Source organism: Balaenoptera acutorostrata, chromosome 6, assembly GCF_949987535.1.
Source record: "Balaenoptera acutorostrata chromosome 6, mBalAcu1.1, whole genome shotgun sequence".
In the NCBI taxonomy this organism is placed as follows: Eukaryota; Metazoa; Chordata; class Mammalia; order Artiodactyla; family Balaenopteridae; genus Balaenoptera; species Balaenoptera acutorostrata.
In genome coordinates, this window is record NC_080069.1 from 67,552,488 (window position 1) to 67,580,141 (window position 27,654).

The following is a 27,654-nucleotide window of genomic DNA, read 5'->3' on the forward strand; positions in this document are numbered from 1 at the left end:
TGGGGCTTCTGAGTCTCTAGCACACTTGCTGGAGAGGACAGGCTCCTCAGAGGCCCGTCAGTGTTGTATGTCTCAACAACATGTTGTGCGAGAGTTCCGATGACTGCACATCTGAATTCTCAGAAGCAGTTTGTGGGACAGTCAAGTATTGCAACCAACCAGTTACTTCATGTAATGAGACTGTCTCAGGATCTCTAGTTAGCTTCAAGTTTATGGGGCTGATTAATATCTAAAATGAGGATTGTTTCATTTCAGATCCTTTTTATTTAAAGGCAAAAATAAAATAGTGTTATCTTGCAGCATATACTCCTCTAATATGATTACTCGTAAGACCTCCAGGTCATTTACAGTAACAATCACGTTTCAGCCTTGCTTCACATTGGATGGGTACAAGGAGAAGTGGCAGACCCATTCACTCCTACTTGTTTTTGTATTCCGAGTCTTCACGTTTTCATATACCATTACCCAGTAGCAATTTATAATATATTCTGTGAAGCCATGTGATATTTTAGTGGATGCTTCTTCTCAATTTCTCTTTAGATGAACTAAACAGAAGTACCTTAATAAAAGTAAACTGACAAGAATCACATTGTTCTCATTTCAAACACATATAAAGGAACTAAAATGTTGTGAAATATGTCAGGCAGTTTCACTAATCCTCTAACCTCCAGAAAAAGGGCTTGTAATTAGAATTACATAATAATTATCCAGCCAGAAATTCTTTTTTTAATACTAGAAGGACTTCAGCTGATTTCACGCTACACATACACACTAAAAATGTAGTTAGTTTAATGCAAAGAAATTAAAATTACAATTGAGGTGTCACACGGTAAAGTAAAACAGCTTTACTGGTCTGTCTGGTCATAGAGCTAATAATGACTTTATGCAGAATGCAGTGAAACAAAGGTATCTTTCTCAAGAGCCAGAGTGCACTTGTGGCCAGCACTATTTTGCTTAGGCTATATACAGCTGTACTTGATTATAGGAACATTAGTTAAGTGAGACCATAAAAAACAGCTGTATTTGAAATCACATAGGACTCTGCACATTTTCTCCCTGTGGCAGCCAATCAGAAATCTTGCTGACAGGCGAACTTGTACAAAACAAATGATCCTATTTAGATTAATTCCTCTTAATGCCTTACACAGGCCTACTTTCCTGGCATATTGTGGAGACAGCAGGTCAGTTCCATTCAAAATGTGGAGATAGAAAAGGCAAGCTTGATTACTTGATAAAACATATGACTATACTGGCAGAAGACATGGAGTGCTCAGTCCTTGTAAAAATATGGCTGATGGGCTCTTCCCCAGCTCAGAGTTCAGCCATGAGGCACTCTGGAAAATGAGCACTCAGCCAGCTAGCAGTCTGCAAAACCGAGTTTTAACTGTGGCTCTGTCACTACTGTTTCATCTTCACTCTCTACCCAGTAACATGATACATCCACACGTTTTGCAATAAAACTCTGAAATGCCCTCTAATGCCTAGCTCTGGGCTTTGGTCCACAGGATGTTAACCAACATCACAGACAGATCTAAAATTTGCTTACTTGGCTGGCCTCTCTGCCTCTGCCAGCGACCTGAGAACATACCTGGGCTAGCCCACTGAGTCCAGTGGGCTGATGGGGACACATGGAGCAGATGTGTGAGCTGGCCCAAGCCGAGGTCAGCACAGCTGCCTAGCCAAGCCCAGCCTAGATCAGCCAACCTGCAGACTCATGAGCAAAAGAAGTGCTTCTCATCACAGGACACAGATTTTGCAGTTGTTTGTTACGCAGCATAACTGTGGCCATAGTTAACTGAAGCATTACTGTGTGACCTTGGGCAAGCCCTCTTCCTTCCTCTCCTCCACTGCTCATCTGTAAAGTGATGGGAGGGATTGGAGGATCTGTACAGCCCCTTCTAATGAAGCTGAGGACCAAGAAACCTGGGATGAAAAGAGCTCCAGACTCCAGATGCTCAGATTTCTTCCAGGCCTGAAGATGGAGCTGAGGAAAACACTTCATCAGGCACTGTGGGCAGGTAGAGGAGCCTTGTCCCCAGTGGTATAGCCATAAATGTCTCACAGTGTGTCCACAGTTATGTAAACAGTGAGAGAAGAAGTTCTGACAAACCTGGGCTTCAGAATGTCCACAAAGCCAGCTCCCCAAAAAAACTTGTTTTCTATAGGTTTAAACCTAGACAAATAAGCAAGTTAGAAGACAGGATTGGAGAAAATGGAAATCTTTATTTTTAAACACTAGTACATTTCCAAGCTGTTTCAAAAAGGAAAAATCATATTACTTCAAAACTATGCATCAAAGCATATTTATTTTAAACTCTAATCTTACAAACACATAATGAAAGAAACATATATTTTATAAATATCTACTCAGAATATGTATTATGGAAAAAAAGTATTTAAAAATAACAGCCCCAGATCTCCCTCTTTAAATATATAAAATTCCCATACAATTCATAAGAATTCTTTCTGAAGAGCCAAAAACTTCACAAAGGCCAACAACTCAGTTCTCATCAGACACAATCAAAAGTAAAACGGATATTTAAAAATGTAAAATTTCTGTACAAGGGAAATGCAGATAGCATATGGGTAAATCTTATTACCATACATGCCATTTGTGTTTTAAAAATGTTTTATAAAAACTGCCATTTAAAACAAATAAGTGAGAGTCCTTCCCTGACTGTGGAAAATATATAAATTATCACCCTCCCACCTGGGAATCGAGGCTCCCACCTGCTAGGGTTGAGGAGAGAAGTCTCCATGTGGCTCCCGAATAGGGACTAAGTAAGCCACACGTGGGGATCCACCTCCTCTGGCAGTGGCTTTTTTTGATGGGTGATTCACTATTATTCCCTTCTACTTAGAAAAATTCTTTGGGATCACAGGAGACAACTGCTCAGAAGTAAATGCAAGACTGACTAGGAGACAACTTCAGATTGTGGTATCCAATTAATAATGCGTATTTTGTGGTTTTGGTGACCAAACTCTGGGAAGCCTAATTTTCCACTGTCAGAGACACAGCCCGTCACCTACCCCAGCGAAACACATGGCACAGCCCCAGGCTGTCCCTTCATCATTCCTCTTCTAGCCCAAGTCATTCTGTTGCCTGCAGCAGTGTAGGTAGACTATTGCCTCTTCTGACACTTCTTCTGGAAAGAGCTCTTCAGAAACGTGCGGTAGACGGGGTCATCCACATATTCGTTCTTAAACCTGGAGCTCAGCACTCTCTGTCTCTTTTTCTCCCCTTGGATTATGTCTGTTCCATAAAATGTGTCTTCAAATCGCATATCAGAGGCTGTGGACTAAGAACAGCCAGTGTTACACTGCAGAAGGGCAGGCACTTGACAGCATAAGAACGGACAAAGATCGGACTCAGTCAGCAGTGGGGAGGGTGCTGAGGCCCAGGGAGAAGGCCCCACGCAGGGGCCTTGGAGCCTCCCCACGTGCTTCCATTTAGCTCAGTTTTCTTCAGGATCGCCAACCCCCAGGGACTTTCCCCAACATGAGCAGGACTAAAGTCTTCTCATTTAAATCTCCCTCACTCTTCATGCCCCCTCTGGCTCCTGCCCAACCAGGTATATGACAAATTTGTCCACAGTCATCTCTAATTCACCCCTATTCCTATTTACCTCTGGGCCTCTGTCCCCACCACTTCCCTGAAACTGTCCTTGCTCGAGTCCTAGTTCCTAGGACACTTCTCTACCCTAAATTTATGTGACTACTCTGTCACCTAACTCCTGCATGAAGCTGTCATTTTGTAAGCCCTCCTCCTGCCTCTCCTCCTCCTCTGGCTGCTCACCGTGGATGTCTCAGCGGCTCCCCTTTCTTAACTATTTGCTCAACTCTGATGCCCCTGAGGCTTTGCGTGTGGGCTTTTCCTTGCCACATATGCTCCCCGGGCCTGCCTGCCCACACTCACAACTTCAATTTCAACATCAACTGCAAAGATGCTCACATCTCTCGCCCCAGTTCAGACCTCCACCTGTGCTCAGGCCTGCAAACATGTCCAACAGCCCAGCAGGCATCTCAAAGTGTTTATACTGGAGGCACTTTGAACCAACCCAACCTAAAGTGAACTCCAAGTCTTCCTTCTCCATCTCTGTCCTTCCTGTATTCAATGAACGGCAGCACCATCCCCATCAATTCTAGCTACACTGATCGGAAACCTGAAAGTTATTGTAAACTTCCCCTTGTCCCTACCCTATCCAGGGCCCCTCCTACATGTACCTTGAAGCCCTCCATCCTTTCTTCTTTAACCCTACTGACCCCATGGCCCTCACACTTCCTCTCCTAAACCACTGTAACAAATGCTGCACCCCAGTCTATTTTTCACAGAACCACTAGAAGAAAGCTCTCTAAAATCTCTGATTATATGACAGCCTTGCTAATAGTCTTTCAGTAGCCCTACTGCCTTCAAGATGACGTCTACACTTCCTAGGCTGGACATACATAACCAGGCATAATCCTACCCCATGCTTGGATTAGACTGAATTATTTGCAATTCCCGGCCACACCTTACTGGTTCATGCCCCTCCATCTTTAGATGTACTGTTTCCTTTGCATAGAAGATATCCTATCCTCTCTGCCACTGACAAACGTGAGGTTCCTTCTTTTGGGTTCCTGTAACACTCTACATGTCAATGCAGTAGAATGAGGGCAGTGGCAGAGATAAGGGGAAGGTAAGTGTCTCCCCATAGGGGGTGCCTTGAATCCCTTCACGGTGAGGATATTAGGGACTATGAACTGAATTTTATACATGTTCCCAACAGCAAGGAATGTGCCCTGACACAGTCACTGCTCAGTAAGTGATAGCTAGGCAAAGGAATGTGGGCTTTTTCCATTATGCTCAGGTAAAGCTCACTTTTTTTTTAATTTAACTTTTATTTTATATTGGAGTGTAGCTGATTTACAATGCTGTGTTAGTTTCATGTGTACAGCTAAATGATTCAGTTATACATATACATATATTCATTCTTTTTCAGATACTTTTCCTATATAGGTTATTACAGAATATTGAGTAGAGTTCCCTGTACTATACACAATAGGTCCTTGTTATCTATTTTATATATAGTAATGTGTATGTGTTAATCGCAAACTCCTGATTTATCCCTCCCCCCCCCCATTTCCCCTTTGGTAACCATACTTTTGTTTTCAAAGTCTTTGGGTCTGTTTGTTTTGTAAATAAGTTCACTTACACAATTTTTTTTTAGATTCCACATATAAGTGATATCATATGATGTTTGTCTTCTCTCTGACTTAGTTCACTTAGTACGATAATCTCTAGGTCCATCCATATTGCTGCAAATGGCATTATTTCATTCTTCTTATGGCTGAGTAACATTCCATTGTGTGTGTGTGTGTGTGTGTGTGTGTGTGTGTGTGTGTGTGTGTGTGTGTATACACCACATCTTCTTTATCCATTCCTCTGTCAAAGGACATTTAGGTTGCTTCCATGTCTTGGCTATTGTAAATAGTGCTGCAATGAACATTTGGGTGCATGTATCTCTTTGAATTATGGTTTTCTCTAGATATGTGCCCAGGAGTGGGATTGCTGGATCATATGGTAGTTCTATTTTTAGTTTTTTAAAGATCCTCCATACTGTATTGCATAGTGGCTGTATCAATTTACATTCCCACTAACAGTGCAAGAGGGCTCCCTTTTCTCCACACCCTCTCCAGCATTTGTTGTTTGTAGACTTTTTAATGATGGCCATTCTAACTGGTGTGAGGTGATACCTCATGGTATTTTGATTTGCATTTCTCTAATAATTAGTGATGTTCAGCAGCTTTTCATGTGCCTCTTGGTCATCTGTATGTCTTCTTTGGAGAAACGTCTGTTTAGGTCTTCTGCCCGTTTTTTGATTGTGTTGTTTGTATTTTTTAATATTGAGCTGCATGAGCTGTTTATATATTTTGGAGATTAATCCTTTGTTGATTCGTTTGCAAATATTTTCTCCCATTCTGTGGGCTGTTTTTTCATTTTTTTTTAATGATTTCATTTGCTGTGCAAAGCTTTTAAGTTTAATTAGGTCCCATTTGTTTACTTTGTTTTTATTGTCATTACTCTAGGAGGTGGATTAAAAAGATCTTGGTGCGATCTGTGTCAAAGAGTGTTCTCTTTATGTTTTCCTCTAAGAGTTTTATAGTATCTGGCCTTACATTTAGATCTTTAATCCATTTTATTTTTGTGTATGGTGTTAGAGAATATTCTAATTTCATTCTTTTACATGTAGCTGTCCAGTTTTCCAGCACCACTTACTGAAGAGACTGTCTTTCCTCCATTGTATATTCTTGCCACCTTTGTCATAGACTGGGTGACCATAGGTGTGTGGGTTTATCTGTGGACTTTCTATCCTGTTCCATTGATCTATATGTTTGTTTTTGTGCCAGTACCATACTGTCTTGATTACTGAAGCTTTGTAATATAGTCTGAAGTCAGGGAGCCTGATTCCTCCAGCTCTGTTTTTCCTCCTCAGGATTGCTTTGGCTATTTGGGGTCTTTTGTGTTTCCATACAAATTGTAAAATTTTTCATTCTAATTTTGTGAAAAATCCCGTTGGTAATTTCATAGGGAGTGTGTTGAATCTGTAGATTGCTTTGGGTAGTATAGTCATTTTGACAATATTGATTCTTCCAATCCAAGAACATGGTATCAGTATATCTTTCCATCTGTTTGTGTCATCTTCAATTTCTTTCATCAACATCCTAATAGTTTTCAGAGTACAGGTCTTTTGCCTCCTTAGGTAGGTTTATTTCTAGGTATTTTATTCTTTTTTGATGTGATGGTAAATGGGATTGTTTCCTTAATTTCTCTTTCAGATCTTTTGTTGTTAGTGTATAGGAATGCAAGAGATTTCTGTGTATTAATTTTGTATTCTGCAACTTTACCAAATTCATTGATGAGCTCTAGTAGTTTTTTGGCAGCATCTTTAGGATTTTCTATGTATAGTATCATGTCATCTGCAAACTGTGACAATTTTACTTCTTTTCCAATTTGGATTCCTTTTATTTCTTTTTCTTCTCTGATGGCCCTGCTAGGACTTCCAAAACTATGTTGAACAAAAGTGGTGAGAGTGGATATCCTTATCTCACTCCTGATCTTAGAGGACATGCTTTCAGCTTTTCACTGTTGAGAATGATGCTAGCTGTGGGTTTGTCATATATGGCCTTTATTATGTTGAGGTAGGTTCCCTCTATGCCCACTTTATAGAGAGTTTTTATCATAAATGGATGTTGAAAGCTTTTTCTGTATCGAGATGATCATATGGTTTTTATTTTTCAGTTTGTTGATGTGGTGTATCACACTGATCACACTGACTGATTTGCGAATATTGAAGAATCCTTGCATCACTGGAATAAATCCCAGTTGATCTTGGATTTGGTTGGCTAGTATTTTGTTCAGGATTTTTGCATCTATGTTCATCAGTGATACTGGCCTGTAATTTTCTTTTTTTGTGGTATCTTTGGTTTTGGTATCAGGGTGATGGTGACCTCACAGAATGAGTTTGGGAGTTTTCCTTCCTCTGCAATTTTTTTGGAATAGTTTCAGAGGATAGGTGTTAGCTCTTCTCTAAATGTTTGATAGAATTCGTCTGTGAAGCCATCTGGTCCTGGACTTTTGTTTGTTAAAAGTCTTAAAATCACAGTTTCAATTTCAGTGATTGGTCTGTTCATATTTTCTATTTTTTCCTGGTTCAGTCTTGGAAGGTTGTACCTTTCTAAAAATGTGTCCATTTCTTCTAGGTTGTCCATTTTATTCACATATAGTTGTTTGTAGTAGTCTCTTATGATCCTTTGTATTTCTGTGGTGTCAGTTGTAACTTCTCCTTTTTCATTTCTGATTTTATTGATTTGAGCTCTCTCCCTTTTTTTCTTGATGAGTCCGGCTAAAGGTTTATCAATTTTGTTTATCGTCTCAAAGAACCAGCTTTTAGTTTCATTGATTTTTGTTGTTGTTTTCTTCATCTCTATTTCATTTATTTCTGCTCTGATCTTTATGATTTCTTTCCTTCTACTAACTTTGGGTTTTGTTTGTCCTTCTTTCTCTAGGTGCTTTAGCTGTAAGGTTAGGTTGTTGTTAGGTTTGAGATTTTTCTTGTTTCCTGAGATAAGACTGTATTGCTATAAATTTCTCTCTTAGAACTGCTTTTGCTGCATCCCATAGGTTTTGGATTGTTGTCTCTTTGTTATCATGTGTCTCTAGGTATTTTTTGATTTCCTTTTTGATTTCTTCAGTGATCCACTGGTTGTTTAGTAACATATTGTTTAGGCTCCACGTGTTTGTGGTTTTTGCAGTCTTTTTCATGTGATTGATTTCTAATCTCATAGTCTTGTGGTCGGAAAAGAGGCTTGATATGATTTAAATTTTCTTAAATTTACTGAGGCTTGCTTTGTGACCCAGCATGTGATCTATCCTGGAGAATGTTCCATGTGCATTTGAGAAGAATGTGTATTCTGCTGCTTTCAGGTGGAATGTCCTATAAATATCAATTAAGTCCATATAGTCTAATGTGTCATTTAAGGCATGTGTTTCCTTATTGATTTTCTGTCTGGATAATCTGTCCATTGATGTAAGTGGGGTGTTAAAGTCCCCCACTATTATTGTGTTACTGTCAATTTCCCCTTTTATGGCTGTTAGCATTTGCCTTATATATTGACATGCTCCTATGTTGAGTCCATATATATTTACAATGTTATATCTTCTTTTTGGATTGATCCCTTGATCATTATGTAGCGTCCTTCTTTGTCTCTTGTAATAGTCTTTATTTTAAAGTTTATTTTGTCTGATATGAGTATTGCTACTCCAGATTTCTTTTAATTTCCATTTGCATGGAATATCTTTTTCCATCCCCTCACTTTCAGTCTGTATGTGTCCCTAGATCTGAAGTGGGCTCTTATAGACAGCATATATGCAGGTCTTGTTTTTGTATCCATTCAGCCAGTCTGTGTCTTTTGGTTGGAGCATTTAATTCATTTACATTTAAGGTAATTATCAATATGTATGTTCTTATTGCCATTTTGTTAATTGTTTGGGATTTGTTTTCGTAAGTCTTTTTTCTTCCCTTCCTCTTTTGTTCCCTTCTCATGTGATCTGATTATCTTTAGTGTTGTATTTGGGTTGCTTTTTTCTTTTTTGTGTGCATATCTATCATAGATTTTTGGTTTTCAGATCACATGAGGTTTTGATATAGCAGTCTCTATATATACAAGACTGTTTTAAGTTGCTGGTCTCTTAATTTCGAATGCATTTCCAATATCCTGCATTTGTACTATCCTCTGCTCATGATTGCTGGTTTTGATATCATATTTGTGTGTGTGCAGATGATTTCCTACCTTTACTGTATGTTTGCCTTTACCAGTGAGCTTTCCCATTCGTAATGTTCTTGTTTCTGGTTGTGGTCTTTTCTTTTCTGCCTAGAGAAGTTCCTTTAGCATTTATTGTAAAGCTGGTTGTGGTGCTGAATTCTCTTAGCTTTTGCTTATCTGTAAAGCTTTTGATTTCTTCATTGAATCTGAATGAGAGCTTTGCTGGGCAGAGTATTCTTGGTTGTAGGTTTTTTCCTTTCATCACTTTAAATATATCATGCCACTCCCTTCTGGCCTGCAGAGTTTCTGCTGAGAAATCAACTGATAACCTTATGGGATTCCCTTGCATTTTATTTGCTTTTCTCTTGTTGCTTTTAATATTTTCTCTTTGTCTTTAATTTTTGTCAGTTTGATTACTATATGTCTTGGTGTGTTCCTCCTTGGGTTTATCCTGTATGGGAGTCTGCATTTCCTTGGACTTGGGTGACTGTTTCTTTTCTCATATTATGGAAGTTTTCAGCTATTATCTCTTCAAATATTTTCTCAGGTCCTTTCTCTCTTCTGCTTCTGCGACCCCTATAATGTGAATGTTGGTGCATTTAATGTTGTCCCAGAGGTTTCTGAGACTGTCCTCCTTTCTTTTCATTCTTTTTTCTTTATTCTGTTCTGCCGCAGTGATTTCCACTACTCTTTCTTCCAGCTCACTTATTAGTTCTTCTGCCTCATTTATTCTGCTATTGTTTCCTTCTAGTGTATTTCTCACTTTGGTTTTTGTATTGTTCATCTCTGTTCTTTAAATCTTCTAGGTCTTTGTTAAATATTTCTTGTATCTTCTCAGTCTGTGCCTCCATTCTTTTTCCAACATCTTGGATCATCTTTACTATCATTACTCTGTATTCTTTTTCATGTATATTTGCCTATCTCCACTTTACTTAGTTGCTCTTCTGGGTTTTTATCTTGGCCCTTCTTCTGGAACACATTTCTCAACTGTCATTTAGTCTAACTTTCTGTGTTTGTGGTCTCCTTTCTGCAGGCTGCATGATCATAGTTCCTTTTCCTTGTGTCTGTCTCCTGGTGGGTGAGCTTGGTCCAGGGGCTTGTGCAGGATTCCTGGTGGGAGGGACTGGCAGGTGGAGCTGGGTCTTGTCCCTCTGGTGGGCAGGGACATGTCAAGGGGTGTGTTTACAGGTGGCTGTGAGGTCAGTACAAGTTTAGGCAGCCTGTTTGCTGATGGGTGGGGCTGTGTTCCCCCGTTGCTGGTGGTTTTGCCCGAGGCGTCCCAGCACTGGAGCCTGCAGACTATTGGGTGGGGCCAGGTCTCAGTGCCAAAAAATGCAACCTCCAAGAGAACCCACACTGATCAGTATTCCCTGGGGCCTCCACCACCAGAGTCCTTGCCCCCACAGTAAGCCACAGCCAACACCCTCCTCTCCAGGAGACCCTCCATAGACCCTCAGGTAGGTCTAGCCCAGGCTCCTATGGAGTCACTGCTTTGTGCTGGGTTCCAGTGCACGTTGTGTGTGCCCTCTAAGAGTGAAGTCTCTGTTTCCCCCTGTCTTGTGGAACTCCTGCACTCAAGCCCCACTGGCCTTCAAAGCTCAGTGCTCTGGGGGCTCCTCCCAATGCCAGACCTTCAGGCTGGGGAGCATGACGTGAGGCTCAGAACTCTCACTCCATCTTGTTGTGGCTTCCTCAGTCTTTGGATGTAAAATATCTTTTTTGGTAGGTTCCAGTCTTTTTTGTCGATGGTTGTTCACCAGTTAATTGTGATTTTCGTGTTTTCGTGAGAGGAAGTGAGCTGCAGTCCTTCTACTCTGCCATGTTGTCGGAATCGAGGGGCTGCTTTTAGTTTGGATACTTCCTGCTCTTTCCTCAATGTGTGCTGGCTGTTATCCCCTTGATATGGGGTGGGCAGGTGTGGTGACCTGTGCTCACTCCTGGTACCCTGGAGTAGTGATCAGCGCCTACTTGTGGGTCTCCCAGCAGTAGCCTGCATGCCCGCAAGATGGCAGGGCCAGCGATTGGCACCTGCTCATGGGTCTCTCAGTGGCCGCAGCAGCCCATGCCCACCTCTGGAGCTCACGATGACAGCGGTGGCTCATGCCTGCCCCCAGAACTCATATAGGTGGTGTCCTGTTGCCTGAGAGTGCACGCAGGGAAAGAAGCTCCTGTGGCAAGTCCTGCCCCTCTCCTCTGCATCCCCCAACAATGGTGCCTTGCCTCTCTGGCAGACCCAGGCTTCTTCTGAGTGCATCCTCAGTTGCCACACTCCAGCCTCTTCAGGCTGTCTCTGTGCAGCCAGCACTGGTCCTTTCCCTGAGTCTGACCTCCAAAGCCCAGGCTTTAGCACCCAGCCCCTGCCTGCTCTGGCAGATGAGCATCTCAGGCTGGGGAGTTCAGGGTGGCACTACCAACCATCTGTGTAGGTCACTCTCTGTTTTGCCTTCCTCAAACTGGTTGCTGAGCTCTCCAAAGCTCCCCCTCCATCCAGGCTGATCTCCCCACCAGTGAGGGGACTTCCCAGGGCGAGGGAACCTTTCCTCCTTCATAGCTCCCTCCCTGGGGCACAGGTCCCATCCCAATTCCTCTTTTCTTTTGTCCTACCTGGTTTACGTGGAGGTTTTTCTGCCTTTACAGAAATCTGAGGTTTTCTGCCAGCGTTCAGTAGATGTTCTGTGTGAATTGTTCCACTTGTAGATGTGTTTTTGATGTATTTGTGGGAGGAGGTGAGCTCTAAGTCCTATTCCTCCACCATTTTGATTCCTCCCTCCAGGTAAAGCTTACTTTAAAGTACTATTTTTCCTTCCTAATTTCCTATTTTGCCCCTCAAACGTGTTCCCAACTGGTTTTTACTGAGATGACACCAACTGTGTCACGGAGGCCCCCTCCCCTGGTAGTGACACAGGCAGGGTCCAGCTTTTAAGGCTTGAAAGCACATGGTCAATCATGAAGAAGAGAGAAACAATGGAACAATTACAAAGAAGCTTGAAAACTAAAAATGGACCGAAGTGCAAAGCTGGGCATGTTCCCTGCTAGCTCGTGAGATGGTCATCCAGGGTGAGAGGCTCCCTCCATGGATTCCCCCAGATGCTCCTAGCTTCACTCAGGAAGAAAAGTAAGAGACTGTGGATGGGCTGGGCACCCTCTACCGTTAGGATAAAACAGTTTTGGTTCATTCATTCTTGGCAAAGCACTTCCTCTGAGTAATCTTTCCCTTTTATAAGTGCTAAAGTTAAAGGAGAAAATAAAACATCTATGAAAGTGTTGCCACTGTGTGAGGACAGCAGAAGTAAGCCTCTCAAATACAATAATAAAACCAGTTTACCAGCAGCATCAGTTAATTATACACCATTGCTATGGTTATTCTCTGAGACCATAAAAGGTAATGGGGCTGTTTCTGAAGTTAGTGGGAAGGAACCCAGCACAGTCACTGACTCTTTAGAAAAATTTCTCCCTAAGTCAGCATATGTCTGGGTGAGCAGAAGTCATTAAAACATGAAGGCCTCCCAGTGGGGGCTGCAACCCACCCCGCCTTAAAAAAAACCAAAAGATTTCTCTAATTATAAAGTATCTTCCATCAATAAGTTTTCCAATTAGATTTGTTTCACCAACTGGAAAAAAAATAGCAGTCAGGAACAGACTAGCCAAGGGCCAGAGGGTTATATACAAACCTTAAGGAAAAGCTGGTTTTCTACAACAGAAGCACGTAAGTCTTTGATTCAGTAAAAACAGAGGTGGCAAACTGGATTTAGGGACGGTGAGCAAACTGGATTTTGTCTCTGAAGAAATTTTCTACTAGGCTCAACATAACGTAACAGGTTAGATTCAGAGTACCTATTTTTTAATTTAAAAATTTTCTATGAGAATTTTTAAAAAGCAGTTCAGTTTGGTGTGACTGTTCTGAGAAATGGACCTTAGAAAATTCGTGCTCAAGTAAAGCTACATGGGAAAGCATACTGGTACTGGAGCCAAATCTACTGTGGAACAAAGAGATTGTGATCAGAGCAGAAAGCAAAAAGCTTTCTTTTAATGTGATTAAGAAATGGTATTTGAAATCTGTAAGACCCAGCCGGTAGGATGTTTAACCGTACATGGATTAGAAAATCAAAGACCTGAGAGACTTCCAGAGGGCTACCTACTCCATTTCCCAACCTCTAAATCTTTAGGAGATTTTTTTTTTAAAAAAGGGGGAGGGAATGGGAGGGGACAGAGAATCCATGGAAGACAGGAGACAGGATGAGAGGCAGTCACCTCCAGCATCTTGAAAAGGCAAGTTTTTCTCAGGAGATTTCAAGACCTAGAACACTGACCAATTATCCAGGTTTTTAGGTCTTTGTTAAGGTTTAACAGATGTCTTTACTATAGGAATATTTTCTTTTCCCTTTCCCTGCTGTTTATTATCTGGGGGTCAATCTGTTTTCAGGTGTGTGGGTCCCCTGCATGCCACACTGCCTCACTGGGTGGGCAGCAGTGCTGTTACTATCGCTCTTCTCTTGACTGTTTCACTTTGAAGGACCTTCCCCTCAAGGATGCAGCTGAGGAAAAGTCAGTTTACACCTGACGCGGTTACCCTGTTCTCAGGATCCCATCTGACAGGAGAGGAGCTGAATATACAACTGAACATTTAAGGAAACCCATGTTCTTCCAAAGTAATCTAGGGTAACTCTATCACTGCATAAAAGTATATCATTAGCATGCAATGAAAACTAAGGATGTCATTTATTCAGAAAAAAATTTTCATTTTAGTCAGAAAAATCCCCTCATTCAAATTTCCTAGTTTAGGACTTATCATCTCACAGATGCACTAGATGCAATTCTAAATGAGTAAAACTGACTTCATTTCAGGGTCCAGTAAATATTTTATGATACAATAATGAAAACTAGGTTATTGTGAATTATATTTTTTAACAACTTCAGTTTTATTTGTCCATGTTTATTTGTCTTTTAATGGTATGTACAGGGCTTGAAACTAATAACGTTTTCTTTTGTAAAAAAAAACTGCTTTAGTATTCCCACAACTAGTATTTGGGCTTTGTTTGTTCCTTTTGTTATAAAAGTGAGAGTTTAGTTTAGTTATAAATTGACACAAACATTAATCAGCTTCTGAGAGAGAAGTTAATACAGTTGACCTTGAACAACATGGGTTTGAACTATATATGGGTCCACTTAATACATGGATTTTTTTTCAATCATAAACATGATGGTACTACACGATCTGCGAGTGATTGAATCCATAGATGTGAAACTGTGGGCAGGAAGGGACTGACTATATAAGTTGTATGTGACCGTGTGGAGGGTCAGCACTCCAACCCCCCACATTGTTAAAGGGTGAACTGTATATGATAAGGCCATAGGAAACTAGATGTTCGCTATGCTGAGTGCCCTTGAATATCCTACTGAAAGCTTTCTTTTAACGTTGCTTCCACTAACAAGATTGTAAATGTCTTGATGGTATCCTTATATGTTCCCAGTTAGCTTGCATAGAACACATACTCAATAACTTTCTGTATGCCAATAGATGTTAACACAAAGAAGCATCATTTGACCTCATTAGAAAGAAAGATGAGGAACTTGCACCAGTTTCCCTGTTTCTGGCCACATTTGAGCTTTGGATTAAACAGATTTCAATAAGAGAAAAGTTGCATTGGCTTTCTTCAAAATCAATCCAAAAGCCTAAGTATGTTTCCTGCTGGGCTTGGGACACATTGAGAGAGGAGAGATTCACATGGCAGATCCCTCAGAGGGATTATTCAGCACTTACAAAACGAGCTTTCACTCTCTTGGGTAACTCTTCATCTAAAGTGTAGATGTCCTCTCTCTTCATTGCTATCTGGGATCCATCTTCAAATTCAACCTAATGAAAAATAAGACATCGAGCATGATCTATTTAAAAAAGAAGCAAGCACTCACCATTTTCTTCAGGGTTCCAATTAGCTACATAAAAAAGAAAAAAGGATTCAAGCAGAACAAACAAGAGAACTAGCCAACAGCCAAGGAAGGAAGAAAAGCTCTTTCCCTTATCAAACTAAGAACAAAGTATGTTTTCAAACAGGCTAAAATTCTTGAAAATGAGTGTCTTGCAATATGTGATATGAAAACTTTATCCCCCGAAAGCAAAAACAAAGAAAAGTAACTGCTGCTCAAATGATTTCTCAGAACATGAGATTGTGGCCAATTTAACATTAAGATGGGTGGGGCCTGTAAATACTGATTGATTGTTTCTTTAAGAGGCTCTGACAACATAAGAGGGAGGACTGTTTCTCTTTGAGAAAGAAGTGATGATATATTTACTCTTGTATAATAATCCTCCCAGATAAAATAATTTCTCAAGTTCTTATGGAGCTTTAACTTAGAAAACTCACTTTTGTTAAATTCAAACAAATGGCCAGGAAGATCTCAGGTTCTCCTTAACCTCACGTGTCAGCCACCTCAATTTGTGAAAATACATTATCATCTAAATGAAAATCTTTAAAACTTTTTTTTCAAGCTAATCAAATGGCAGCAAGTAATTTCATTATCCAGTTTTTTCAATATTTTAGGATATTTTGTTAGAGAAAAACTGACACTGAATAACAAACAGAGCATCTGGGGGAAATTCATCAAATGCCCTACTCAAAGTAATCTTGGTTTAGGCTCAATCCCACATGAACTCTTCCAGAAGAAAACAACAAAAGGGATGCAATCAGGGTAGAATATCTAATATGTTCTAACTCTGAACCACTTATGGTATTTTTGAAATCCCTAACTTGTCTGTCTGAATTCTTTACTTTTAAGAAATAAGTATATGCTTGCAATTCTAGTTAAAAGATAAGTTAAACCATGTAGCTGTGCTATTTATGTTAATAAAAAAATCTGCTGAAGTTTAAAAATACTAAAGATAAAATATATAATTAAACTTCGTATTTATTATCCATGTACTGCTCACATTTGACTAAGCTCAAACAAGGGGCAGAATTAGGTCTCGGTCACAGGAGACCTCTCCCTGCTACTTCTCAGAACGCAGAGATGGGAAGGCTTTTCTTCCTGGCCTTGTTTCAGCAAAATGGTTTCTGTAACATTTAATTAGGCCAAGGTGTCATGCAATTTATACAGTTTGATAGCATAGCTAGAACTACCTGTGCCTACCTTTCTTCTGTTTTAGATCATTTGAAAATTCTAAAAGAGAAAAAGGCAATTTTAAAACTAAGAGGGAGTATGGTATGGTAACCAACCATCCCAGTTTGTCCAGGACTGAAGGGGTCTCCCAGGATGCAAGACTTTCAGTGCTAAAATCAAGGACAGTCCCTCGCAAGCTGGGATAGTTGTTCACCCGAGTTGGGACAGAGCCAAGAGTAAATTCTGGCCCTTCCCTTTACCAGCTGTATGCTCTTGAACAAATTATCAAGTTCACTGAGCCTTTTTTCCCTCCTTTGTAAAGTAGGAGTCAAAAACATCTATCTTGCAGGGCTACTGTGAGGGCCCCCAGAATGCATATACTTAGGATACTTAGCACTGTGCAGTAGGCATTTAGTTCCATTTTTATAAATATCTTTGCTTATTCAATGGTGAGGCTGAATAAATAGACACAAAACACAAAATGATCTCAAAAGGCCAGTTGGTTTAATGAGGAATTTTAAACTACTTCCTCGAGAGACAATTTTAATATTAGTCTTAACTTTTTCATTGAGTCTGTAAATATGCTCACAGTTCTATGTTGATAGGCCATCATAAATTCAACTGAAGTTAGCACACTGATTACTAATTAGCCTGAATTTCAACATGTCTTCATTATGATACTTTTCATGTAGCTAATAGCTTTGCTACATGTAAGATGCTTCACTTTTGCATTTATTGTTTAATTAAATGTAATTATTTTCTTTTGAATGATGTAGTAAACACTTCTTTTCTAGGAGTCTCCAGTATTACCAGCCTGTCTTGTGATTTTTGCCTAATTTTGGACATTCTGATACAAAAATGCTCCAGCGCTTACCCTGCTGTAAATGACCTGAATCTGCAACTTAACACTTTGTCACCAATACAAAGGGGAAATGGCCTTCTCTCTCTCTCTCTCTCTCTCACACACACACACACACACACACACACACAAACACTGGTTATGTACATCCTCCCCTCCCCACCCCGTTTGCTTTTTCTACACCTTAAAAAAATGTTCTCCCCTAAGTTTTCCAAACTTCTTTGAACACTTTTAATTACATTGTGCTCCAGTTTTTAGTGCAGTGTCTTTTAATGTACTGTTCCATTTAAGCCCTAGCCCTTTATCAGTCTTTGAACAGTTTCTCTGAGGAAACTGGAGGTCTTATCATTCTCAAGCTGTTTTTAACTTCACAGGCCTGAACCTTCTTGCTTTTTCTCCTTTTACTTCAATCTTCCTGTTTTTACACTACTGCTTAGCTTTAGAATGTTGATTTCTGCCATCGTGTTACTAAAAGTACTATAATTTATTGGTTCTAATAAATTTGTTCCTTTTTAAAGTCTTTCTGAAGGAATATAAATGCACATGCGCCATCCATGTTGTTTTCCTTATTAGAGCTTAACTCATCCTCATTTCTAATAGGGATACAATTCATTTTTAAATTGTATATATATTCTTTAATAATATGTAGAGTTGTCCAGTAACAGAATGCCAAAATGATAACTGCACTTTTCATTAAATAAGCACTCCTTTACGCTCGGGTGCACAAATGGCCGCATCTGTGCCGATGCACCATTGGTTTAGGTTTGCTGAAACGCCCGATGGGGATGATGTCTCTCAGGGAAAAGCCACCCATTCAGGGGCTGCTGGATGATGAACAGCCATCACTGATTTGGCTTACAGTTAGATAATCCCGCCAATTAGTCTCTCCCCGTATAGCAGAAACACAAGAAAGCAGCCCACCATCCAGCTGGGAATCTTTTTGACCTAACTATATTCCTTACAATTAACCCATTCATCAAACGTTACTAGAGTTTCCCAGTATCGAACTCGGTAATAAAAGTCTAATATCTAGGTCATCAAACATCGAATTTTTGCCTTTTTTATAAAACAAGAGGTGTTCCAAATTCACGGGGCTTCTTGGTCATCAGTACACTGGCTGTACTGTCTGCCCTCTGGCTTCTCCTGTCTGTCTCAGCAAGCATCACACCCAGGGCGGCACTCACCTGGTACATGTGGGCAACATTTGATCCAAGATATTTTGCCCCGTAGAGTTTGCCATCAGGCCACTTGACTTGAACGACTTCTCCCTCGGCAGGAGGGCCTAGCTTCACACAGTCTCGGCTCTGCATAATAAATAGAGTTAGGCTTTTCAAGGCAAATGTCTAAGTGACTGTGCATTTAGAACGTAGGAAATGATGAACTCCTGGCAATTAAAAGGAGTTATTGCCTCTGTGTTTTATGGATTATGATCTTGCATGGGTGTTCAGGGGAAGAGCTATAAGCCAAAGGAGTACTTAAAGATTCAGCCTACATCATAAAGTTACAAAGGAACCACCATAATCCAAGAAGGAAAAAACAGCATTTACATTTGCTATTTGACAAAGAATTGTTCAGAGAGTAAGTAAAATGTGCATAGAAACTGCTTTAGCTGAGAAATAGACTGGCTAATGATTTATAACACCTGACATTTATACAGCATTTTGCAGTTATCGGAATGCTTTAACATACATCTCGTCTGATCCTCACAATCGTTCCATGAGGTAGGCAGAGACTATTAATTACCCCCATTTTACTGACAAGGAAACTGAGCCTCCAAGGAGGCTCCTTTCAGTTGTCAGGATCTCTGGAGAAGTGAAGCGGTGTAAGAGATGAAGAACTGAGGACACCCAGGTGGACCTGGGGACAGGAGAGAAGCAGACTGTCATCAGAGCTGGCAGGCCTGGACAAAGCAGCAAGGGAAAAAAATGCAGGAGCCTCCAGAGTGCGGCAGGGGAAGCTGTAAGGCCTGGGTCCTGCTCAGCAGGCCTCTTCTGAAGACCCCTGGACCTTCCCCTGCAGGTCTGGTTCTGCCTGCACCTCCCATCCACTGAGTAGTCCACCTCATTCCGCAGGTGATCCTGGCAGTGCCACAAGCAGTCTTCTCACCTCACTTCTTCCACTCAGCACTGCCTCCTCCTCGGGCAGCAAGTCAGAACAAACTTCCCACTAGCTCATCCTGGGAAGGTGCTTTTTAGAGGGGGAGGGATACATTTTGCAAACTTAAGTTTGTATGTATTGAGAATGACACAATAAAATTTTAATACAAAGGAATTAAATACTTGACGACTTCGATAAATTTTTTGCACATTTAGCAATTCATGTTTTGCTAATCCTGGTATTTTACTGATGAGGCCAATCTGACTGATTGAAATGCACACTTGACCAGTCAAGCTTTAAATACAGACTGGGCAGGGTTCTGTGGTTTAAATGAGAGGCACACACAGGAAATATTCAGTTGTTTATGATTATAAATCCACCATGTATTACTTTTCATTATTAACAGAAATTTTGCATCATAAAGGAGTGGGCCTTTTACTGTTGGGTTCAGAGTATACCTGAGAGGTTCATCTTTCTCACTGCAGACTATGCCTCCATTTAAAGCTATGGGCAAAGAAAAAAAAGTGTGTGCTCAGAGGCTCTGCAGAGTTGACAGTCTGCATCTTAGTCAAATGAAAATAAGTTTCTTCTTGGCCTTCATAATATTTGATCTCAGGCTACACAGAATTGAAAGGGTAGGATGAAGAACTGTATTCCATATATGCCCCTGGAGTTATCATCTCACTTTTCATTTCCCTTCCCTTCCAAAGATGTACATGGTACTAAGAAGACTAGAAGGTGTAGCTTCTAAATAGACGCTGTCTCCTAGGATAGGAAGCTACGTCAGCTCAGGGGTAAATCTGAGCTAAAACCCAGATGGTTTGGTGATGGTGGCAAGCAGAGAACAAGAGTAAGTTTCTTCCTTCTCCTAAAGTTTTATTCCATGTGGAGGAAGCTCCATTAAGGTAATACTCCTGGCTTTTCTTTTTTTTTCCCACTCCCTCATTCATTCACTTTTTTTTTTTTTATTTTCATTGGAGGATACTTGAATTACAATGTTGTATTAGTTTCAGGTGTACAACAAAGTGAATCAGTTACACATATACATATACCCACTTTTTTTTAGATTCTTTTCCCATATAGGCCATTACTGAGTATTGAGTAGAGTTCCCTGTGCTATAGAGTAGGTCCTTATTAGTTATCTACTACTATATTTTATATATAGTAGTGTGGATATGTCAATCCCCGTCTCCCAATTTATCCCCTCCCGCCAAAGCAATCTACAGATTCAACACAATCCCTATCAAATTTCCAATGGCATTTTTCACAGAATTACAAAAAAAATTTTACAATTTGTATGGAAACACAAAAGACCACGAATAGCAAAAGCCATCTTGAGAACGAAAAATGGAGCTGACGGAATCAGGCTCCCTGACTTCAGACTACACTACAAAGCTACAGCAATCAAGACAGTATGGTACTGGCACAAAAACAGAAATATAAAACAATGGAACAGGATAGAAAGTTAAGAGATAACGCCACACACCTATGGTCACCTATTCTATGACAAAGGAGGCAAGAATATACAATGGAGAAAAGACAGTCTCTTCCATAAGTGGGGCTGGGAAAACCGAACAGCTACATGTAAACAAATGAAATTAGAACACTCCCTGACACCATACACAAAAGCAAACTCAAAATGTATTAAAGATCTAAATGTAAGGCCAGATACTATAAAACTCTTAGAGGAAAACATAGGCAGAACACTCTTTGACATAAATCGCAGCAAGATCTTTTTGAATCCACCTCCTAGAGTAATGAAAATGAAAACAAAAATAAACAAATGGGACCTAATGAAACTTTAAAGCTTTTACACAGCAAAGGAAACCATATACAAAACAAAAAGACAACCCTCAGAATGGGAGAAAATATTTGCAAACGAAGCAACCAACAAAAGATTAATATCCAAAATATACAAACAGTTCTTGGAGCTCAATATCAAAAAAAACAAACAACCCAATCAAAAAATGGGCAGAAGACCTAAATACACATTTCTCCAAAGAAGACATACGGCCAACAAACACATGAAAAGATGCTCAACATCACTAATTGTTAGAGAAAGGCAAATCAAAACTACAATGAGGTATCACCTTACACCAGTCAGAATGGCCATCATCAAAAAAATCTATAAACAAATGCTGGAGAGGGTGTGGAGAAAACGGAACCCTCATACACTGTTGGTGGGAATGTAAATTGATACAGCCACTATGGGGAACAGTATGGAGGTTCCTTAAAAAACTAAAAATAGAGATCCCAGGAAGAGGACTGGGGTTGGCTGCGTGAACAGAGGCTAAAGGGGGCTAGTGTGCCACAGCTAGCCGGGAGTGAGTCCGGGAAAAAGTCTGGACCTGCCTAAGAGGCAAGAGACCATTGTTTTGGGGTGCACAAGGAGAGGGGATTCAGAGCACCGCCTAAACAAGCTCCGGAGACGGGCACGAGCCATGGCTTTCAGCGCAGACACCAGAGACAGGCATGAAACGCTAAGGCTGCTGCTGCAGCCACCAAGAAGCCTGTGTGCAAGCAAAGGTCACTATCCACACACCTCCCCTCCCAGGACCCTGTGCAGCCCGCCACTGCCAGGGTCCCGTGATCCAGGGACAACCTCCCCGGGAGAACACACGGTGTGCCTCATGCTGTTGCAACGTCACGCCAGCCTCTGCCGCTGCAGGCTCGCCCCGCATTCCGTACCCCTCCCTCCCCACCAGCCTGAGTGAGCCAGAGCCCCCTAATCAGCTGCTCCTTTAACCCTGTCATGTCTGGGCAAAGAACAGATGCCCTCAGGCAACCTACAGGCAGAGGCGGGGTCAAATCCAAAGCTGAACCCCAGGGGCTATGCAAACAAAGAAGAGAAAGGGAAATTTCACCCAGCAGCCTCAGGAGCAGCAGATTAAATCTCCACAATCAACTTGATGTACCCGGCATCTGTGGAATACTAGAATAGACAATGAATCATCCCAAAATTGAAGCGATGGACTTTGTGTGATTTTGTCTTTATAGCTTTGCTTTTACCATTTGTCCTAGGGTTTTGTCCATTTCCTTGGTTTTTGTTTGGTTTTTTTTTGTATACTTTTTTAGCACTTGTTATCATTGGTGGATTTGTTTTTTAGTTTGGTTGCTCTTTCTTTCCTTTTTTCATTACTTTTCAATTTTTAAAAACTTTTTAATAATTAAAAAAAAATTTATTTTAATAACTTTATTTTATTTTATTTTATTTCTTTTTTTCTCCCTTTTCTTCTGACCCGTGTGACTGACAGGGTCTTGGTGCTCCGGCCGGGTTTCAGGCCTGAGCCTCTGAGGTGGGAGAGCTGAGTTCAGCACACTGGTCCACCAGAGACCTCCTGGCTCCACATAATATCAAATGGCAAAAGCTCTCCCAGAGATCTCCATCTCAATGCTGAGACCCAGCTCCACGCAACGACCAGCAAGCTACAGTGCTGGACACCTTACGCCAAACAACTAGCAAGACAGGAACACGACCCCACCCATTAGCAGAGAGGCTGCCTAAAATCATAATAAGGTCACAGACACCCGAAAACATACCACTGGACGTGGTCCTGCCCACCAGAAAGACAAGATCCAGCCTCATTCACCAGAACACAGGCACCAGGAAGCCTACACAACCCACTGAATCAACATTAGCCACTGGAGGCAGACACCAAAAACAACGGGAACTACGAAGCTGCAGCCTGCAAAAAGGAAACTCCAAACACAGTAAGTTAAGCAAAAGGAGAAGACAGAGTGACACAGAGCAGATGAAGGAGCAAGGTAAAAACACACCAGACCAAACAAATGAAGAGGAAATAGGCAATCTACCTGAAACAGAATTCAGAGAAATGATAGTAAAGATGATCCAAAATCTTGGAAATAGAATGGAGAAAATACAAGAAACGTTTAACAAGGACCTAAAAGAACTAAAGAGCAAACAAACAATGATGAACAACACAATAAATGAAATTAAAAATTCTCTAGAAGGGATCAATAGCAGAAAAACTAAGGCAGAAGAACGGATAAGTGATGTGGAACATAAAATAGTGGAAATGACTACCACAGAGAAGAATAAAAAAGAAGGAAAAGAATTGAGGACAGTCTCAGAGACCTCTGGGAGAACACTAAATGCACCAACATTCCAATTATAGGGGGTCCCAGAAGAAGAAGAGAAAAAGAAAAGGACTGAGAAAATATTTGAAGAGATTATAGTTGAAAACTTCCCTAACATGGGAAAGGAAATAGTTAATCAAGTCCAGGAAGCACAGAGAGTCCCACACAGGATAAATCCAAGGAGAAACACACCAAGACACATATTAATCAAACTATCAAAAATTAAATACAAAGAAGACATATTAAAAGCAGCAAGGGAAAAACAACAAATAACATACAAGGGAATCCCCATAACGTTAACAGCTTATCTTTCAGCAGAAGCTCTGCAAGCCAAAAGGGAGTGGCAGGACATATTTAAAGTGATGAAAGGAAAAAACCTACAACCAAAATTACTGTACCCAGCAAGGATCTCATTCAGATTCGACGGAGAAATTAAAACCTTTACAGACAAGCAAAAGCTAAGAGAATTCAGCACCACCAAACCAGCTTTAAAAGAAATGCTAAAGGAACTTATCTAGGCAGGAAACACAAGAGAAGGAAAAGACCTACAATAACAAACCCAAAACAATTAAGAAAATGGTAATAGGAAAATACATATCGATAATTACCTTAAATGTAGATGGATTAAATGCTCCAACCAAAAGACATAGACTGGCTGAATGGATACAAAGACAAGACCTGCATATATGCTGTCTATAAGAGCCCACTTCAGATCTAGGGACACATACAAAGTGAGGGGATGGAAAAAGATATTCCATGCAAATGGAAATTAAAAGAAAACTGGAGTAGCAATACTCATATCAGACAAAATAAACTTTAAAATAAAGACTGTTACAAGAGACAGAGAAGGACACTACATAATGATAAAGGGATCAATCCAAGAAGAAGACATAGCAATTGTAAATATTTATGCACCCACATAGGAGCACCTCAACATACAAGGCAAATGCTAACAGCCATAAAAGAGGAAATCGACAGTAACACAATAATAGCAGGGGACTTTAACACCCCACTTTCACCAATGGACAGATATCCAAAATGAAACTAAATAACGAAACACAAGCTTTAAATGATACATTAAACAAGACGGACTTAATTGATATTTACATTCGATCCAAAAACAACAGAATACACTTTCTTCTCAAGTGCTTATGGAACATTTTCCAGGATAGATCATATCTTGGGTCACAAATCAAGCATTGGTAAATTTAAGAAAATGGAAATCATATCAAGTATCTTTTCTGACCAGAACACTATAAGACTGGATATCAATTACAGGAAAAAGTCTGTAAAAATTACAAACACATGGAGGCTAAACAATACACTACTAAATAATAAAGAGATCACTGAAGAAATCAAAGAGGAAGTCAAAAAATACCTAGAAGCAAATGACAAAGAAAACACGACGAGCCAACACCTATGGGATGCAGCAAAAGCAGTTCTAAGAGGGAAGTTTTAGCAATACAATCCTACCTCAAGAAACAAGAAACAACTCAAATAAACAACCTAACCTTACACCTAAAGCAATTAGAGAAAGAAGAACAAAAAAACCCGAAAGTTAGCAGCAGGAAAGAAATCATAAAGATCAGATCACAAATAAATGAAAAAGAAATGAAGGAAACAATAGCAAAGATCAATAAAACTAAAAGCTGGTTCTTTGAGAAGATAAAGAAAATTGATAAACCATTAGCCAGACTCATCAAGAAAAAAAGGGAGAAGACTCAAATCAATAGAATGGGAAATGAAAAAGGAGAAGTAACAACTGACACTGCAGAAATACAAAGGATCATGAGAGATTACTACAAGCAACTATATGCCAATAAAATGGACAATCTGGAAGAAACAGACAAATTCTTAGAAAAGCACAACCTTCCGAGACTGAACCAGGAAGAAATACAAGATATAAACAGACTAATCACAAGCACTGAAATTGAGACTGTGATTAAAAATCTTCCAACAAACAAAAGCCCAGGACCTCATGGCTTCACAGGTGAATTCTATCAAACATTTAGAGAAGCGCTAACACCTATCTTTCTCAAACTCTTCCAAAATATAGCAGAGGGAAGAACACTCCCAAACTCATTCTGTGAGGCCACCATCACCCTGACACCAAAATCAGACAAACATGTCACAAAAAAAGAAAACTACAGGCCAATATCACTGATGAACACAGATGCAAAAATCCTCAACAAAATACTAGGAAACAGAATCCAACAGCACATTAAAAGGATCATACACCATGATCAAGTGAGGTTTATCCCAGGAATGCAAGGATTCTTCAATATACACGAATCAAACAATATGATATACCATACTAAAAAACTGAAGGATAAAAACCATATGATCATCTCAATAGATGCAGAAAAAGCTTTTAACAAAATGCAACACCCATTTATGATAAAAACTCTCCAGAAAGTAGGCACAGAGGGAACCTATCTCAACATAATAAAGGCCATATATGACAAACCCACAGCCCTATCTCAACATAATAAAGGCCATATATGACAAACCCACAGCCAACATCGTTCTCAATGGTGAAAACCTGAAACCATTTCCATTTAGATCAGGAACAAGACAAGGTTGTCCACTCTCACCACTATTATTCAACATAGTTTTGGAAGTTTTAGCCACAGCAATCAGAGAAGAAAAAGAAATAAAAGGAATCCAAATCGGAAAAGAAGAAGTAAAGCTGTCACTGTTTGCAGATGACATGATACTATACATAGAGAATCCTAAAGATGCTACCAGAAAACTACTAGAGCTACTCAATGAATTTGATAAAGTAGTAGGATACAAAATTAATGCACAGAAATCTCTTGCATTCCTATACACTAATGATGAAAAATCTGAAAGAGAAATTAAGGAAACACTCCCATTTACCATTGCAACAATAAGAATAAAATACCTAGGAATAAACCTACCTAAGGGGACAAAGACCTGTATGCAGAAAACTATAAGACACTGATGAAAGAAATTAAAGATGATACAAACAGATGGAGAGATATACCATGTTCTTGGATTGGAAGAATCAACATTGTGAAAATGACTATACTACACAAAGCAATCTAGAGATTCAGTGCAATCCCTATCAAAATACCAATGGCATTCTTTACAGAACTAGAACAAAAAATTTCACAATTTGTATGGAAACACAAAAGACCCCGAATAGCCAAAGCAGTCTTGAGAAACAAAAACGGAGCTGGAGGAATCAGGCTCCTGGACTTCAGACTATACTACAAAGCTACAGTAATCAAGACAGTATGGTACTGGCACAAAAACAGAAATATAGATCAATGGAACAGGATAGAAAGCCCAGAGAGAAACCCATGCACATATGGTCACCTTATTTTTGATAAAGGAGGCAAGAATATACAATGGAGAAAAGACAGCCTCTTCAATAAGTGGTGCTGGGAAAACTGGACAGCTACAGGTAAAGAATGAATTTAGAACAATCCCTAACACTATACACAAAAATAAACTCAAAGTGGATTAAAGACCTAAATGTAAGGCCAGACACTATAAAACTCTTAGAGGAAAACATAGGCAGAACACTCTATGACATAAATCACAGCAAGATCCTTCTTGACCCACCTACTAGAGAAATGGAAATAAAAACAAACATAAACAAATGGGACTGAATGAAACTCAAAAGCTTTTGCACAGCAAAGGAAAACATAAACAAGACGAAAAGACAACCCTCAGAATGGGAGAAAATATTTGCAAATGAAGCAACTGACAAAGGATTAATCTCCAAAACTTAAAAGCAGATCAATATCAAAAAAAACAAACAAACAATCCAATCCAAAAATGGGCAGGACCTAAATAGACATTTCTGCAAAGAAGATATACAGACTGTCAACAAACACATGAAAGGATGCTCAACATCACTAATCATTAGAGAAATGCAAATCAAAACTACAGTGAGGTATCACCTCACACGGGTCAGAATGGCCACCATCAAATAATCTACAAACAATAAATGCTGGATAGGGTGTGGAGAAAAGGGAACCCTCTTGCACTGTTGGTGGGAATGTAAATTGATGCAGCCACTATGGAGAACAGTATGGAGGTTCCTTAAAAAACTAAAAATAGAACTACCATACGACCCAGCAATCCCACTACTGGACATACACCCTGAGAAAACCATAATTCAAAAAGAGTCATGTACCACAATGTTCACTGCAGCTCTATTTACAATAGCC

General features: G+C 40.0%; 1 protein-coding gene across 6 annotated transcripts in view; it reads right to left on the bottom strand.

The window, feature by feature from the left end:
* Window positions 1-2,203: 2,203 nt before the first annotated feature.
* Window positions 2,204-27,654, bottom strand: part of KDM4C (lysine demethylase 4C) — a 409,893-nt gene continuing 384,442 nt past the window's right edge. For all 6 annotated transcript variants that reach the window (XM_057548130.1, XM_007189029.3, XM_007189030.3 and 3 more), the window contains 3 exons: window positions 18,442-18,561; window positions 15,065-15,157; window positions 2,204-3,299 (listed from right to left, as the gene is read on the bottom strand). In XM_057548130.1, coding sequence (XP_057404113.1) covers window positions 3,123-3,299; window positions 15,065-15,157; window positions 18,442-18,561 — 390 coding nt within the window. In that variant the 3' untranslated portion in view covers window positions 2,204-3,122. The remainder of the gene's footprint in view (window positions 3,300-15,064; window positions 15,158-18,441; window positions 18,562-27,654) is intronic.